This window comes from Artemia sp. Qi Xiang Cuo, chromosome 6 (assembly GCF_049724085.1).
Source record: "Artemia sp. Qi Xiang Cuo chromosome 6, ASM4972408v1, whole genome shotgun sequence".
Classification (NCBI taxonomy): Eukaryota; Metazoa; Arthropoda; class Branchiopoda; order Anostraca; family Artemiidae; genus Artemia; species Artemia sp. Qi Xiang Cuo.
Window position 1 is genome coordinate 76449302 of NC_142799.1, and position 15983 is coordinate 76465284.

At 35.7% G+C, this 15983-nt stretch overlaps 1 protein-coding gene across 2 annotated transcripts in view; it reads left to right on the plus strand.

Moving 5' to 3' along the window:
• Positions 1–15983, plus strand: part of Sos (Son of sevenless guanine nucleotide exchange factor) — a 157282-nt gene that overhangs the window by 22710 nt on the left and 118589 nt on the right. For both annotated transcript variants that reach the window (XM_089090363.1, XM_089090362.1), the window contains exon 2: positions 14719–14881. In XM_089090363.1, the coding sequence (XP_088946489.1) occupies positions 14777–14881 (105 nt within the window). In that variant the 5' untranslated portion in view covers positions 14719–14776. The remainder of the gene's footprint in view (positions 1–14718; positions 14882–15983) is intronic.

Here is a 15983-nt window from a genome sequence, read left to right on the forward strand (position 1 = left end):
TCTACAAATAAATCACTATGCCCTGCACATAAAAAAAGAGCCATAACACTCCAAATTGCAACATAGAAGGCCATCCCATACCCCTTTGCAGCAATAGAAGCAAATGCTGCCCAACAATACCAAATAAAACCTGTAATAAAACCAACCAAACCCCCCAAGTCAAACGCCCCCAATGCATCAAGTACCCTGTATAAAACGCCATCTTCTAAGCCCCCTATCTCACATTCCTATCAGAGGTAATCACCAAGTCAACAAGCCTCCTTGTCTGGTGATATGAGGTCAGCCTGCCCCCCCCCCTCCCAAGAAGAAACAAACCAGTAACATGACCAGGAATTAATCCCTTAACCGACAAACAGGATGCACAACCAAAAAGGCAATCCCCAAATATATGCTTATTCATTCTAAACTGTAATGCAGTTCAGGCCATGAACATACATCAACTACAGAAAACAAAAATCATTGCAGAATTGGCAAAAATCTACATCCCTGATGATATGCTCATTCAAGCAAAAACAGATCTTGCTTTACTTTTAACAAAGCTGAACATTGATACACAGTCATATGAAAATAAATCAACAACACAACACATATCAATACTCGAGTGGAACATAAGATCACTCACAGAAAATAAGCTAAATGAACTAATATCTTTTAGGAATAATAATTCCATTAATATTGCTTGCCTCCAGGAGACTCATTTAACCCAAAATCAACAAATTAAGTCTCTGGGATATACTATCCTGAGAAAGGATAGATCATCAGAGAGAAAAGGAGGTGGAATAGCACTATTAGTTAAAAATAATATAAAATTATGTGGCATGAATTTTCCAGATTTTGCTAATGATGTTGATGCAATTGGTATCAGTGTTTGGCTGGATAATATAAAAATCCAGATAATAAGCATTTATAACCGTAAAGGCCAAACTTCAGATGTCATGTATTTCTTTAATTATATAAATAATTCTAATATGTTAAAAAATATCATTATTTGTGGAGATTTCAATGCACACAGCCTTTTGTGGGGGAATAAACCAGCAAATAAAGCTGGTAAATTGATTGAGTATATGACTTCAAATAATAATGAATTAGCTGTTGCTACCCTTCCAAACCTGAATACTTATTTCAACCCCAAAAGTGGCAGATTCTCCACAATTGACCTACAAATTGTGTCATTAAATATTTTGAATAAAATTTATATAAATAAAATTGATTGCCTATGTACTGACCACTTTGCTATAGTGTGCTCCCTAATTGAACCCGCTGAAACTCTACCACATACCTCCAAATATATCAACACTAAAGCAAATTGGTCTTTCTTCCAAAATAAGCTAAATGATGAAATCACAAGTTTCACCCAAAATTCATACATTTCAACCACAACAGTTGACACACATGCTGAAGTATTGACATCTTTACTAATAAATACAGCTAATCATGCAATCCCCAGGACAACACCTAAGAAAACCTACCCTAAACACATTCATAAAGCATGGTGGACAAGTGAGTGCCTAAATAAATGGAGAATAAAAAAGACAGCTAGGACAGAATTCATAAAAAAACCATCACCTACTACATATTTAGAAAAATTAGAAGCAGAATCTAACCTAAAAAGGACTATAATAGATGCTAAATATAAATACTGGAATAATTTTGCAAATAATCTCTCCAGAGAAACACATGAGCCAATTATACATAAAGTCATAAGCCACATCTGTGGGACAAAGATTTCCCCCAACCCACTCCTGTATGAGCTTATACATAATAATACCCATTATGATAATGATAATGAAAAAGCTAAGCTATTTGCAACTCTTTTTGTTAATAAGCTAACGTCAAATAATCGAAGCAAAATGTCCCCAATTCCTATGAACCCAAGTTACCAACCACGCGCAGGATCCGAGTATATAAGTAGTCCATTTTCAATCCAGGAAATGAATAATGCAATACATCATATTAGGACCAAAACTAGCAGCAGGTATGACAATATACACCTTACATGGATAAAGAATCTCACCCATTCATACAAACAAGAACTGCTAAATTGTTATAATCACGCTTGGGCATCTTCTATGTTCCCCAATATATGGAAATGTTCATCCCTCCTACCAATCCTAAAGGAAAATAAACCCAAAGAGAACCCTGAGTCCTATAGGCCCATAATGATTGCTCCTGTGATGGGGAAAATAATGGAGAAAATGATCTATCACACACTCCTCTGGTTTGTTGAAAAAAACAATATGATCCCCCACACTCAACCTGGATTCAGGAAACACCAATCCTCGACAGATGCTTTCATTTTGCTAACAAATGCCATGAATGAATCATTCTAAAAAAATAATGTCCTAGTTGCAGCTTTCCTATATTTTGAAGGGGCATATGACAATTTTAACCACCAAATCTTTTTAAATAAACTTGCAAACCTTGGACTACCCCCCAAGCTAGTATCTTTTTTAAAATCCTTCATAGAAGTGCGAAGTTTCATTGTTTGTGTTGGTTCAGCCTCTTCACCCCAAAACACAACAACCAAAAACCTACCTCAGGGAGCAGTCCTCAGTTGCCTCCATTTTGCCCTATATCTCTGGGACATGAACCTACCCCACACGAATCTACAATATGCTGACGATCTGGTACTATGGTCATCTGGCAACACCTTTGAGATAGCACAGTCAAATCTGCAAAAGTCACTGTTCCAATTCGAAAAATTCTTTCAACATTCAGATTTACCCATTGCACCTACCAAGTCAAAAATAATCCAACTTCACCGGAAGCGAAACCATGTTAATGCAAAACTAACTCTAAATAAAACAACTATTCCAGAAGATAATCATATTAATTACCTAGGTCTCATGCTTGACCAAAAACTTAATTTCCACCTCCACATTTCAAACACAATAAAAAAATTGCTATAGAAAAACAAATATACTAAAAAGACTTCTTTCCACACCCTGGGGCTGTAAGGAGAAAACCTTACTCCAGTTTTATAAATCACATAAAAGACCCCATATTGACTATGGGCTCATCGTATATGGTGCATGTGCAAAGACCCAGATGCAAAAAATTGAAACAAAACAAAATGATATAATACGTCTCATATTTGGTCTTAGGAAACCCACAAGCACCAAGTTTCTGCTTATGGAGAGTGGATTAACAACAATAAGGGAGAGACGTAGCTTTCTCTTGACAAAACATCTTACAAAAATTGAATCAAATAGCTCACCCACCCTACATAATTGGTTAAGAAATCCAGCCATGTATAGAGGCATTGCAGATGAGTATGCCAGCATTCAGAAGAAGTTCCCCGTACCAGCAAAGTCTATTGCACTCACTTTCCCCCAATCCCCTCCATGGAATTGGTCAAGTCCCACAATAAATACTGATTTCTCAAAGTGGACTAAAGATTTAACCCCCATTGCTTTTGTCCAGAAAAAATTTGCTGAACTTAATACAATTACCTATAAAAAATCACTTCCAAATATTTGTTGACGGGTCAAAAATGAATGATGTGGTAGCAAGTGGTGCTTTCCTTCCTCTTCTGAAAATTGCAATGGGCGAGAGATTATATAAGAATTTATCTATAATGTCTGCTGAGTTAAATGCCATAATCATGGCATTAGAACACATTAAGGAAAACCAACTGTTGATTGCAAATTCAAATAATATTATTGTATATTCCGACTCTTTATCAAGCCTTGAGTTGCTGGCCTCAGCTCCTCAGTATAAGTTGGACATTGACACTTATCATTGTCTCAGTATTATAGATAATCTTGCTTCAAGTTGCATAAAAACTTATTTTCAGTATATTCCTAGCCACTCTGGCATAAGCGGTAATCATCAGGTTGATGAAATAGCAAAAAATGGTATATATATTGACCAGCCAAGTGGGAGACCAATTCCGATTAGAGATATTTACCGATGGAGGCTATCAAATATTAATTTTAATAACATTAATCCTATCCTTTCCCCATTTCCCAATAAGTATCCTTCGGAAATCTATCACAGAATTCGTTCTGGAACAACTGGACTAAATTTTCTTGCATTCTCGTATAAGTTTTCTAATTCAAGTGGTTCAATTCCCCTGTCCCCTCTTTGCAGGCATTGTAATATGAATAATGAAACAATTGACCATTGCCTATTTGAATGTAATATGCTGACGTGTGCACAACATACCTTGCTTTGCAAAATGTTAAAATGCTTCAAAAACCACAAAATCTCACTATCAGCCAAGAGCCTAGCCAACTATACCTGCACACAGAGCATAGAAATCGACATCTATCAACTCATAGTTGAACTCCTAGAGTCGAAAGATCTACTGAAAGATATCTGAAAATATCTAATAATCACGAGGCAATCAAGCCAGTAGCTCTGTAGCCCACAGAGTGAAGCAAAAGGAAAAGGGCTAAATAGTATCACTGAAAAGCGCGCCTGCTGTTAAATAGAAGAAGAAGAATGTTGGAAACTTACAGTGATCACAGCAGTGATCAACAGCAACAGCAACTCTATAAGAAAATTAAAACAAATTTTCTTGTGAATTATTATCGCTTCTAATCAGCAGTTATACCAAACCAATCCTGCTCAACTCATCCTCAGGGCTATACTGTGGTGTTCTCCTCCCCATAGTATAGTGCAGACGGTTTGATATCATTCCATTTTCCCTTCTTGCTTTAGTTTTGTTTTTCTCTGTTTAAAGCTTTTTCCAATAGGCAATGTTTAGAAGTCCTCCAAAAAAAATGTCCCCCCAGATCCCAAATCAAATTCCAGTGAATGTGCCATAGTTAAAGATACCCATCTTGGCTGGTCAAGCACACTTTCTCAAAGTTCAAATGATAGCTCCAATTCGGAGAATAGGACAATGATAAGTGTAGGGGCTAATGTAACTATAAATGATGATAATGGGTTTCAAGAGGTCCTCTCTAGAAGCTCTAAAAAAAGAAAAAAAATATCCCCAATCAAAAGCATTTCCCCTCTCCCTGCCCAAGATCCTCCCTCCAAAAACTTAGGAATTTACCTTAAAATTACTCCCACTACCCCCTTTGAAATAAAAATGATCTCCGCAATAAGAGTTGCAATTTTTAAATTGCTAAAATCAATGATCTCTCTTAACATTAACCGTGATGAATCTCTGCTAATAGCTGTAGAAGATCATAAATCAGCAGATACAATAATTAACCTTAAATCCCTTCTGAATACCCCAATTATTGCATCTAATTGGAACCCAAAACAATCACCAACAAAAATAGTAGTTTATAATGTTCCCCCAGAGATATCTACTCAGGAGTTAAAAGAAGGCCTTCCAGATAGGGCTGGAAACACAATCCCAGTTGAGGATGTTACCCAACTTGGAAAACCTAACTCTACTGGCCTAAAAACTAGTAGATCCTTCTTATTCACACTGAAGGATAAAATTGATATCCCAGAAAAATTATTCCTATTTGGACAAATCAAACCACACAAGGAATACAAACCTAAGCCTATTCAGTGTCAGAAGTGTTTCAAACTGGGATACACAACAAACAAATCCAATGAAATTCTCCAAGAGTGTAGTAATTGTAAATCTTTCCATCCTAAAGAGCTGACAACTTGCAACAACACTCAGCCTACATGCATCAATTGCAAAGGCCCACATGAATCTACAAATAAATCATTATGCCCTGCATACAAGAAAAGAGCTCTAACACTTCAAATATCAACAGAGAAGGCAATCCCATACCCCTTTGCAGCCATGGAAGCAAATGCTGCCCAACAATACCAAATAAAGCCTGTAATGAAACCAACCAAAACCCCCAAGTCAAATGCCCCCAATGCATCAAGCACCCCATATAAAACACCATCTTCTAAGCCCCCTAGCTCACATCCCTATCAGAAGCCATCACCAAGCCCACAAGCCTCCTTGTCCGGTGAGATGAGGCCAGCCTGGCCCTCCCTCCCAAGAAGAAACAAACCAGAAACACTACCAGGAATTAATCCATTAACCAACAAACAGGATGCACTACCAAAACTGCAATCCCCAACTATATGCTTATTCATTCTAAACTGTAATGCAGTTCAGGCCATGAACATACATCAACTACAGAAAACAAAAATTATTGCAGAATTGGCAAAAATCTACATCCCAGATGATATGCTCATTCAAGCAAAAAAAGATCTTGCTTTACTTTTAAAAAAGCTGAACATTGATACACATTCATATGAAGAATAAATCAACAACACAACATTTATCAATACTCCATTGGAATGTAAGATCACTCACAGAAAATAAGCTAAATGAACTAATATCATTTATGAATAATAATTCCATTAATATTGCTTGCCTCCAGGAAACTCATTTAACCCAAAATCAACAAATTAAGTCTCTGGGATACACTATCCTGAGAAAGGATAGATCTTCAGAGAGGAAAGGAGGTGGTGTAGCTTTATTAGTTAATAATAATATAAAATTTTGTGGCATCAATTTTCCAGATTTTGAAAATGATGTAGATGTAATTGGTATAAGTGTTTGGCTGAATAATTTAAAAACCTACATAATAAGCTTTTATAACCCTAATGGCCAAACTTCAGATGCCAAGGATTTCTTTAATTATATAAATAAATCTAATATGTTAAAAAACATTATTATTTGTGGTGATTTCAATGCCCACAGCCTTTTGTGGGGGAATAAACCAGCAAATAAAGCTGGTAAATTTATTGAGCATATGATTTCAAATAATAATGAATTAGCTGTTGCTACCCCTCCAAACCTAAATACATATTTTAACCCCAAAAGTGCCAAATTCTCCACAATTGACCTACAAATTGTGTCTTTAAATTTTTTGAACAAAATTTACATAAATAAAATTGATAGTCTGTGTACAGACCACTTTGCTATAGTTTGCTCCCTAAATGAACCTGCTGAAACTTCTTCTCATACTTCCAAATATATCAACACTAAAGCAAATTGGTCTATTTTCCAAAATAAGCTAAATGATGAAATTACAAGTTTCACCCAAAGTTCATGCATTTCTAACACAACAGTTGACACACATGCTGAAGCCTTGACATCTTTACTAATAAATACAGCTAATCATGCTATCCCCAGGACAACACCTAAGAAAACATTCCCTAAACAAATTCCTAAAGCATGGTGGACAAATGAGTGCCTAAATAAATAGAACATAAAAAAGTCAGCTATGACATAATTAATAAAAAAAACAAAACCTAATACATATTTAAAAAAATTACAATCAGAATATAATCTAAAAATGACTAAAAGATATTATAAATATAAATACTTTAATAATTTTTAAAATAAGCTCTCCAGAGAAACACATGAGCCAATTATAAATAAAGTCATAAGCCACATATGTGGGAAAAAGACTTCTCCCAACCCACTCCTGTATGAGCTTATACATAATAATACACATTATGACAATGATATTGAAAAGGCTAACCTATTTGCAACTCTTTTTGTTAATAAGCTAACATCAAACAATCAAAGCAATCTGTCCACAATTCCTATGAACCCTAGTTACCAACCACGCCCAGGATCCGAGTACATAACTAATCCATTTACAATCCAGGAATTGAATAATGCAATACATCATATTAGGTCCAAAACTAGCAGCAGCTATGACAATATACACCCTAAATTGATAAAGAATCTCACACCTTCATACAAACAAGAACTGCTAAATTGTTATAATCACGCTTGGGTATCTTCTAGGTTCACCAATATTTGGAAATGTTCGTCCCTCCTACCAATCCCAAAGAACAATAAACCAAAAGATAACCCTGAGTTTTATAAGTCCATAATGATTACACCTGTTATGGGGAAAATAATGGAGAAAATGATTTATCACAGACTCCTCTGGTTTGTTGAGAAAAATAACATGATCCCACACACTCAAACTGGATTCAGGAAATACCACTCCTCAACAGATGCTTTCATTTTGCTAACAAATGCAATAAATGAATCTTTCTCAAAAAATAATATCCTAGTGGCAGCTTTCCTTGATTTTGAAGGAGCATATGACAATGTGAACCACCAAATCCTTTTAAATAAACTTGCAAACCTTGGAGTACCTCCCAAGCTAGTATCCTTTATTAAATCCTTCATAGAAGTGCGAAGTTTCATTGTTTGTGTTGGTTCAGCCTCTTCACTCCAAAAGACAATATCCAAAGGCCTACCTCAGGGAGCAGTCCTCAGTTGCCTCCTATTTGCCCTATATCTCTGGGACATGAACCTACCCCACACGAATCTACAATATGCTGATGATCTGGTGCTATGGTCATCTGGCAACACCTTTCAGATAGCACAGTCAAATCTGCAAAAGTCACTTTTCCAGTTTGAAAAATTCTCTCAACATTCAGATTTACCCATTGCACCCACCAAGTCAAAAATAATCCAATTTCACAGGAAGCGAAACCATGTTAATGCAAAACTAACTCTAAATAAAACAACTATTCCAGAAGATAATAATATTAATTACCTAGGTCTCATGCTTGACCAAAAACTTAATTTCCACCTCCACATTTCAAACACAATAAAAAAATGTTATAGAAAAACAAATATACTAAAAAGACTTCTTTCCACACCCTGGGGTTGTAAGGAGAAAACCTTACTCCAGTTTTATAAATCACATATAAGACCCCATATTGACTATGGGCTCATCGTGTATGGTGCATGTGCAAAGACCCAGATGCAAAAAATTGAAACAACACAAAATGATATAATACGTCTCATATTTGGTCTTAGGAAACCCACAAGCACCAAGTTTCTGCTCATGGAGAGTGGATTAACAACAATAAGGGAGAGACGTAGCTTTCTCTTGATAAAACATCTTACAAAAATTGAATCAAATAGCTCACACACATTACATAATTGGTTAAGAAATCCAGCCATGTATAGAGGTATTGCAGATGAGTATGCCAATATTCAAAAAAAGTTCCCTGTACCAGCAAAGTCTATTGCACCTACTTTACCCCAATCCCCTCCATGGAATTGGTCACTTCCCATATTAAATACTGGATTTTCAAAATGGAATAAAGATTTAACCCCCATTGCTTTTGTCCAGAAAAAATTTGCAGAACTTAATACAATTACATATAAAAATCACTTCCAAATATTTGTTGATGGGTCAAAAATGAATGAGAAGGTTGCAAGTAGTGTTTTCCTTCCTCACCTGAAAATTGCAATGGGCGAGAGATTATTTAATAATTTATCTATAAAGTCTGCTGAGTTAAATGCCATAATCATGGCATTAGAAAACCTTAAGCAAAACCAATCTTTGATTCAAAATTCGAATAATATTATCATCTTTTCTGACTCTTTATCAAGCCTTGAGTTGCTGGCCTCAGCTCCTCAATACAAGTTGGACATTGACACTTATCATTGTCTCAGTATTATTGATAATCTTGCTTCAAGTGGCATAAAAACTTACTTTCAGTACATTCCTAGCCACTCTGGCATAAGTGGTAATCATCAGGTTGATGAAATAGCAAAAAATGCTATAAATATTGACCAGCCAAGTGGGAGACCAATCCCAATTAGAGATATTTACCGATGGAGGCTATCAGATATTAATTTTAATCCTATATCCTATCCTTTCCCCCTTTCCCCATAAGTATCTGTCTAAAATTTATCATAGAATTCGTTCTGGAACAAATGGACTAAATTTCCTTGCATTCTCATGTAAGCTTTCTAATTCAAGTGGTTCAATTCCCCTGTCCCCTCTTTGCAGGCATTGTAATATGAATAATGAAACAATTGACCATTGCCTATTTGATTGTAATATGCTGACGTCTGCACAACATACCTTGCTTTCTAAACTGTTAAAATACTTCAAACACCACAAAATCCCACTAAATTGAAACAACACAAAATGATATAATACGTCTCATATTTGGTCTTAGGAAACCCACAAGCACCAAGTTTCTGCTTATGGAGAGTGGATTAACAACAATAAGGGAGAGACGTAGCTTTCTCTTGATAAAACATCTTTCAAAAATTGAATCAAATAGCTCACACACATTACATAATTGGTTAAGAAATCCAGCCATGTATAGAGGTATTGCAGATGAGTATGCCAATATTCAAAAGAAGTTCCCTGTACCAGCAAAGTCTATTGCACCTACTTTCCCCCAATCCCCTCCATGGAATTGGTCATTTCCCTTATTAAATACTGAATTTTCAAAATGGAATAAAGATTTAACCCCCATTGCTTTTGTTCAGAAAAAATTTGCAGAACTTAATACAATTACCTATAAAAATCACTTCCAAATATTTGTTGATGGGTCAAAAATGAATGAGAAGGTTGCAAGTGGTGTTTTCCTTCCTCACCTGAAAATTGCAATGGGCGAGAGATTATTTAATAATTTATCTATAATGTTTGCTGAGTTAAATGCCATAATCATGGCATTAGAAAACCTTAAGCAAAACCAATCTTTGATTCAAAATTCGAATAATATTATCATCTTTTCTGACTCTTTATCAAGCCTTGAGTTGCTGGCCTCAGCTCCTCAATACAAGTTGGACATTGACACTTATCATTGTCTCAGTATTATTGATAATCTTGCTTCAAGTGGCATAAAAACTTACTTTCAGTACATTCCTAGGCACTCTGGCATAAGTGGTAATCATCAGGTTGATGAAATAGCAAAAAATGCTATAAATATTGACCAGCCAAGTGGGAGACCAATCCCAATTAGAGATATTTACCGATGGAGGCTATCAGATATTAATTTTAATAAGATTAATCCTATCCTTTCCCCCTTTCCCAATAAGTATCTTTCTAAAATTTATCATAGAATTCGTTCTGGAACAAATGGACTAAATTTCCTTGCATTCTCATATAAGATTTCTAATTCAAGTGGTTCATTTCCCCTGTCCCCTCTTTGCAGGCATTGTAATATGAATAATGAAACAATTGACCATTGCCTATTTGATTGTAATATGCTGACGTCTGCACAACATACCTTGCTTTCTAAACTGTTAAAATACTTCAAACACCACAAAATCCCACTATCAGCCAAGAGCCTAGCGAACTATACCTGCACACAGAGTATAGAAATCGACATCTATCATCTTATATTTGAACTCCTAGAGTCGAAAGATCTGCTGAAAGATATCTGAATATATCTAATAAATATGAGGCAATCAAGCCAGTAGCTCTGTAGCCCACAGAGTGAAGCAAAAGGAAAAGGGCTAAATAGTGTTACTGAAAAGCCCGCCTGCTGTTAAATAGAAGAAGAGAAGAAGAGCAGTCAAGTATGATTCTGAAGCCTGCACACTCCAAAAGACAAAAGAGTAGTTGCTAGATGTTTCCCAGAGAAATTGCGTGTGGATTGTTTTGGGTGCCTGACTGACAGACCACATCCCAAATAATAAGCTGTACAAAAATGTGGTTTAATCCTGCTTTCTGTGGTTATAATGAGTGAAAAGTTGAGATGACTTTGACACACTCTGCAGATGAAGGATGACAGATTGCCAAAGATTGTCCTTGTCAGTCAACCATCTATGTCCAAAAAAAGGGGTGGCAGGATGTTGTAAGCAAAGATTTAAGAGAAATAGGAAGTTCTTGGGATGGTGTAACAAGGGAGTTTTTGAATAAATTAGGATGGAATAGGAAAGTGTGTAGCTGTGTTAGCCTTGGGCAGCTTTGTGCTGCAGTGATATGTTAGTATAGTAGATAGTGGGCCAAAAAGAACAGTCTGTTATTTTTCATCTGCAAAACATGTCCTAGCCATCTCAACCTTTCTTTCATTATAGTCCTAGATAGTGGGATAGAACCAAATTTTTTATATAGCTTACTGCTTGAAATATGGTCAGTCAGATATGTACCCAAAACAATCTATATACAATCCTCTGGAAAATATCTAATAAATCATCCTCTGTACTTGACTACTATTATTACTGTAGCCTCCAATCTGATCTTGGTTTGCAAGCTTATCTTCCTATTTTTCTAAACTCCTTTCATCTGTGAAAAAACAGCCTTAGCCTTGGCTATTCCACTTTTAACATCTTTACTACATCCACCATCATTACTAATAATAATACTACCTAGGTAAGTGAAGCTATCCACTTGATCAATCTTCTCATAACCCAACATTGCCTCTTCATCTTCAATTATTCCTGGTCTATGTGACTTAATCTTCTTAACATTAATTTTCAAACATATTCTTATACCCTGAGATCTCAAAACATCGAACAAATCATTCATTTTGCCAACATATGCATCTAGGATGCCCAAATCATCAGTATAATCTAGTCCAGGAGAGTTTTACTTTCCCATTTGAGTCCATGCTCTCCCACAGCCTTTGCTCTGTTCTTTAGGACAAAGTCTATCAAAATAAACCATATAAATGGGGATAGAATGCACCCCTGCTGAACTCTTGATTTATATGCAAAACCAGCTACTAACCTTATTTTTTACCTTAGCTGCAGCAATGTTATTTCTCATACATAGCCATACAAGGGTAGACCTTTGCTAAAGCTCTTCTATCAGCTAAATCAAATACTTGCTCATAATCTATAATGCTAGGATTGAAAGGGGTCTGATGACTCAGGCACTTCTCAATTATTAATCAGAGTGTCAATTTGGCTGACTCATCCTGTCCTCTTCCTAAAACAACACTGTTTTTTGCTTAAAACTTTATGTATTGCATCTCTAAGTTTAACAGCCTTATGTTAAATCACCTTAAATTTTATTATGCAGGCATAGAAGGAATTCTCCTTGTGGAATTCCTGCCAGTATTGAAGTATCATCATACTAAGTAATTTTCTTCCTATAGATACCAAGCTAATTCTTCTATAGAGGGGCTTAATTGAAGTTTTCCTAAAATTGCTAGATACTTCCGTTTTTCAAAAGCCATATTCATAATCTTCTGTAATTTATCTCTAAATTCACAACCACCATGTATAGAAAAACTCATTTACCACACTATCAGCACCTTGGGCTTTATATCATAACATAATTCATATTGTTAGGTAATTATTGAAAATTACCAAAATAAAATAATACCAAAATCGAAGTTATTGAAAAATTATCAAAACATAAAATACATAGTTTTAGATGCTGTATTTGTCAATATACTTGTAAAATATTTTTTTCACTGTTTTTGACATTTACTCCTGTCTTTACAATCTAGTTTGCAAATATACTTTAAAATAGAATCAACATTCTTCTTAATATTGCTTATTGTAGATCACCAAGGTGTTTCCTTTTTTTAATGAGTCAATGATATTTATTTATTTTGAAGTGATAACATCCTTTTTTGGCGTTTCAATATTTTTGAGGATAAACACAATACAACATAGTGAACTTGTAACATAATACAACATAGTGAACTTGTAACATAATACAACATAGTGAACTTGTAACATACAACTTTAAATATATTACAAAAAATATGGGGTTGAAATCCTGTTGTGATACATCACAGCAGATTTCAATAACAATTGGTAACTAAACTAATACATGAACAAAATGTGTAAGAGCAAATAGGACTGGGTTGTGGGCAGATAATACTAGTTTTAACATGCCTTTGCTTGCATAGATTTGACTTGAAAAATTAGCTATTGGGGTTGATGGTCCTAATAATAAAAAAATCCCGATAACTGAGGGCCAGATAGTTGATTTTTTACTGTACCCATATTTGAAAACCTTTGTACAGTGATGATATTGGTCAAATATGGTTCTGAAGCATGGGCGCTCCAAAAAATGGCCAAAGATTTGCTAGGTGTTTTCCAAAGAAATTGTCTACAGATGCCGACCCCTGTTTTGGGTACCCAGATGACTGACCATATTTCAAACAGTAGGCTGTACAATAAGTGAGGTTCAATCCTGCTTTCTGTGGTTACAATGAGAGAAAGGCTGAGATGACTGGGGCATGTTCTGTGGATGAAGGATGACAGATTACCAAAGATTGTACTTTTCACCCAACCATCTAGGGCTAAATGGAAAGCAGGTTGTCTACAGTTAGGATGGGAGGATGCTGTAAAGAAAAATTTAAGGGACCTGGGAACTTCCTGGGAGGGTGTAAAGAGGGAGGCTTTGAATAGATTATGATGGAGGAGAAGCGTGTGTAACTGTGTTGCCCTCAGGTGGCATGGTGCTGCAGTGAGTTGTTAGTAGTAGTAGCAGTACAAAACCGAAAGACAGAGCAGAAAATAAAAAAGAACAGAAAAAATGTAATCAATTCTATTGAAAAAGAGATATTGGGAAAGATGAATACAAGATATGGTAATAGAAAAACAAATAATTAATATCAAAATCAGAGACACTTATAATAGCATAGTCAAAAACCAAATGGTATCAATAATACCAACATATGATGATATACTGGTACATGGGTACTGGTCTATGAGTCGATCAAGTTTGTGATATATGAGTGGTTATCCAGATCAGGGTTTTTAACATTTGGATTTAAATGATGTACTTTTCATTTCAGTTTAATTTCATTTTTGATGGGTTTCAGGTTTTTTGAAATTCTCAAAAACAAAATTCCTATTTTAGACTATTCTGGATCTAGATGAAAACTAATATTTTCTAACGGTGTTACATTGGAAACATCTTTCACTAGATAATGTTTTAAGAGCCTGTTTTCTAAACAAAGGTTGTTATGGGCTATGGTTTGCACTTTACTAGGTTGCAGCTATGGGTGCAGCCACAACAGGGGGCCAACTTTCTCTACCCCCTGATACAGGGTGTCAGTCCAACATCAGTCTAAATGAAGTTTTTCTTACAGGCATTTTATCAGGCTGATTGACCTGTAAGCCAGATGTTTCTGGGGAATAAGCATAAGGATGTTTCCAAATCAGCAAGTCTTGCAAGACAATTGTGGCTATGATTTTGATAATGGAGAAAATGTGGCTAAATGGAGAGGAATCTTTCAATCTTCTCTAGAAAAGGTAGGCAATTGGGCTGGGGTATGTTACAATCACATGCCTAAAAATATAAAATGTTCAGGGGGAGGGAGTTGAATTAATTTTTATTGAGAAGACAGTATTGGAGCTTGTTGCTAACTTTGAAAAGTGTTTTGGCACATTAACAAAAGCTTTTAAAAATGGATCCAAAGCTCAAAAGCATACTGAGAATGGTTTCAATTGGGGTCTTGGTTTTACTGTTCTATGACAAGGCAGAAACGAGGGCCATGCTTGGCAACCCCATCTATGAATGTTGCTTAGGTCAGCATGAAAAGTTGTCCTAAGGTCTAATTCAGGAAATGGGTCCAACATATTACATACATTTTTGGAGCTGCTGAGGAGTCACCACTGCCTTTAATGGGTTTTCGTGGGGGTTTTGTTTCTTTTGGGGCAAGGATTCACCCTGGGTACTTCTTCCTGCTGTCGGTACCATAAATCTTGTTAATAAATCAAGGAAAAAGGGAGGTTCAGTTATAATGTGAAAAATTGCTTACAGTAAAATCAACTTTCTTATGCCATTCCAATGCACCAGGGGTCATGTCCTTTCTGTAATATAAGTAAAAAAGGGCCTCCTGTCAAAGTTCAAAGATTGAGTACTAAAACTTAATTACCCCATAATGATAAAGTCTTGACCCCCCCCCCCTCCGTCTATTGGATGGATCTTCATATGCCCATGCTATCTAAAATGACTTGCCAATAGTCTTTATGTTTGCTCCCTGTAGCGGAAAATCCGCGCGTGGGGTGGGGGAGGGGTGATTGTATCTCTCTTATTGCAGACAATCTGTTGATATAAAAGATTACATTCACATGCCTACTGGAGCAAAGGTGGAGAGGTAGGGGATTTGGCATAATGAGCGCTGCCAGAGAGTTTTCAATTATAGGGAACAAGTGTTACAAGAGCTTTGTTTTTATCAAGATTTAAGTGGTAATATTTTTTATTCTCTTGTTTATATACATTGCTTAATATCTTCTTTTTTCAATACTTTCAGCATATAAAGTGTCTTACATACTTCAAGTATGTAAAGTGTGTGATTGTTTTGGTGCATTTTCACTGCTTATATATGCTGGCCAAATTTGAATTTAGCCA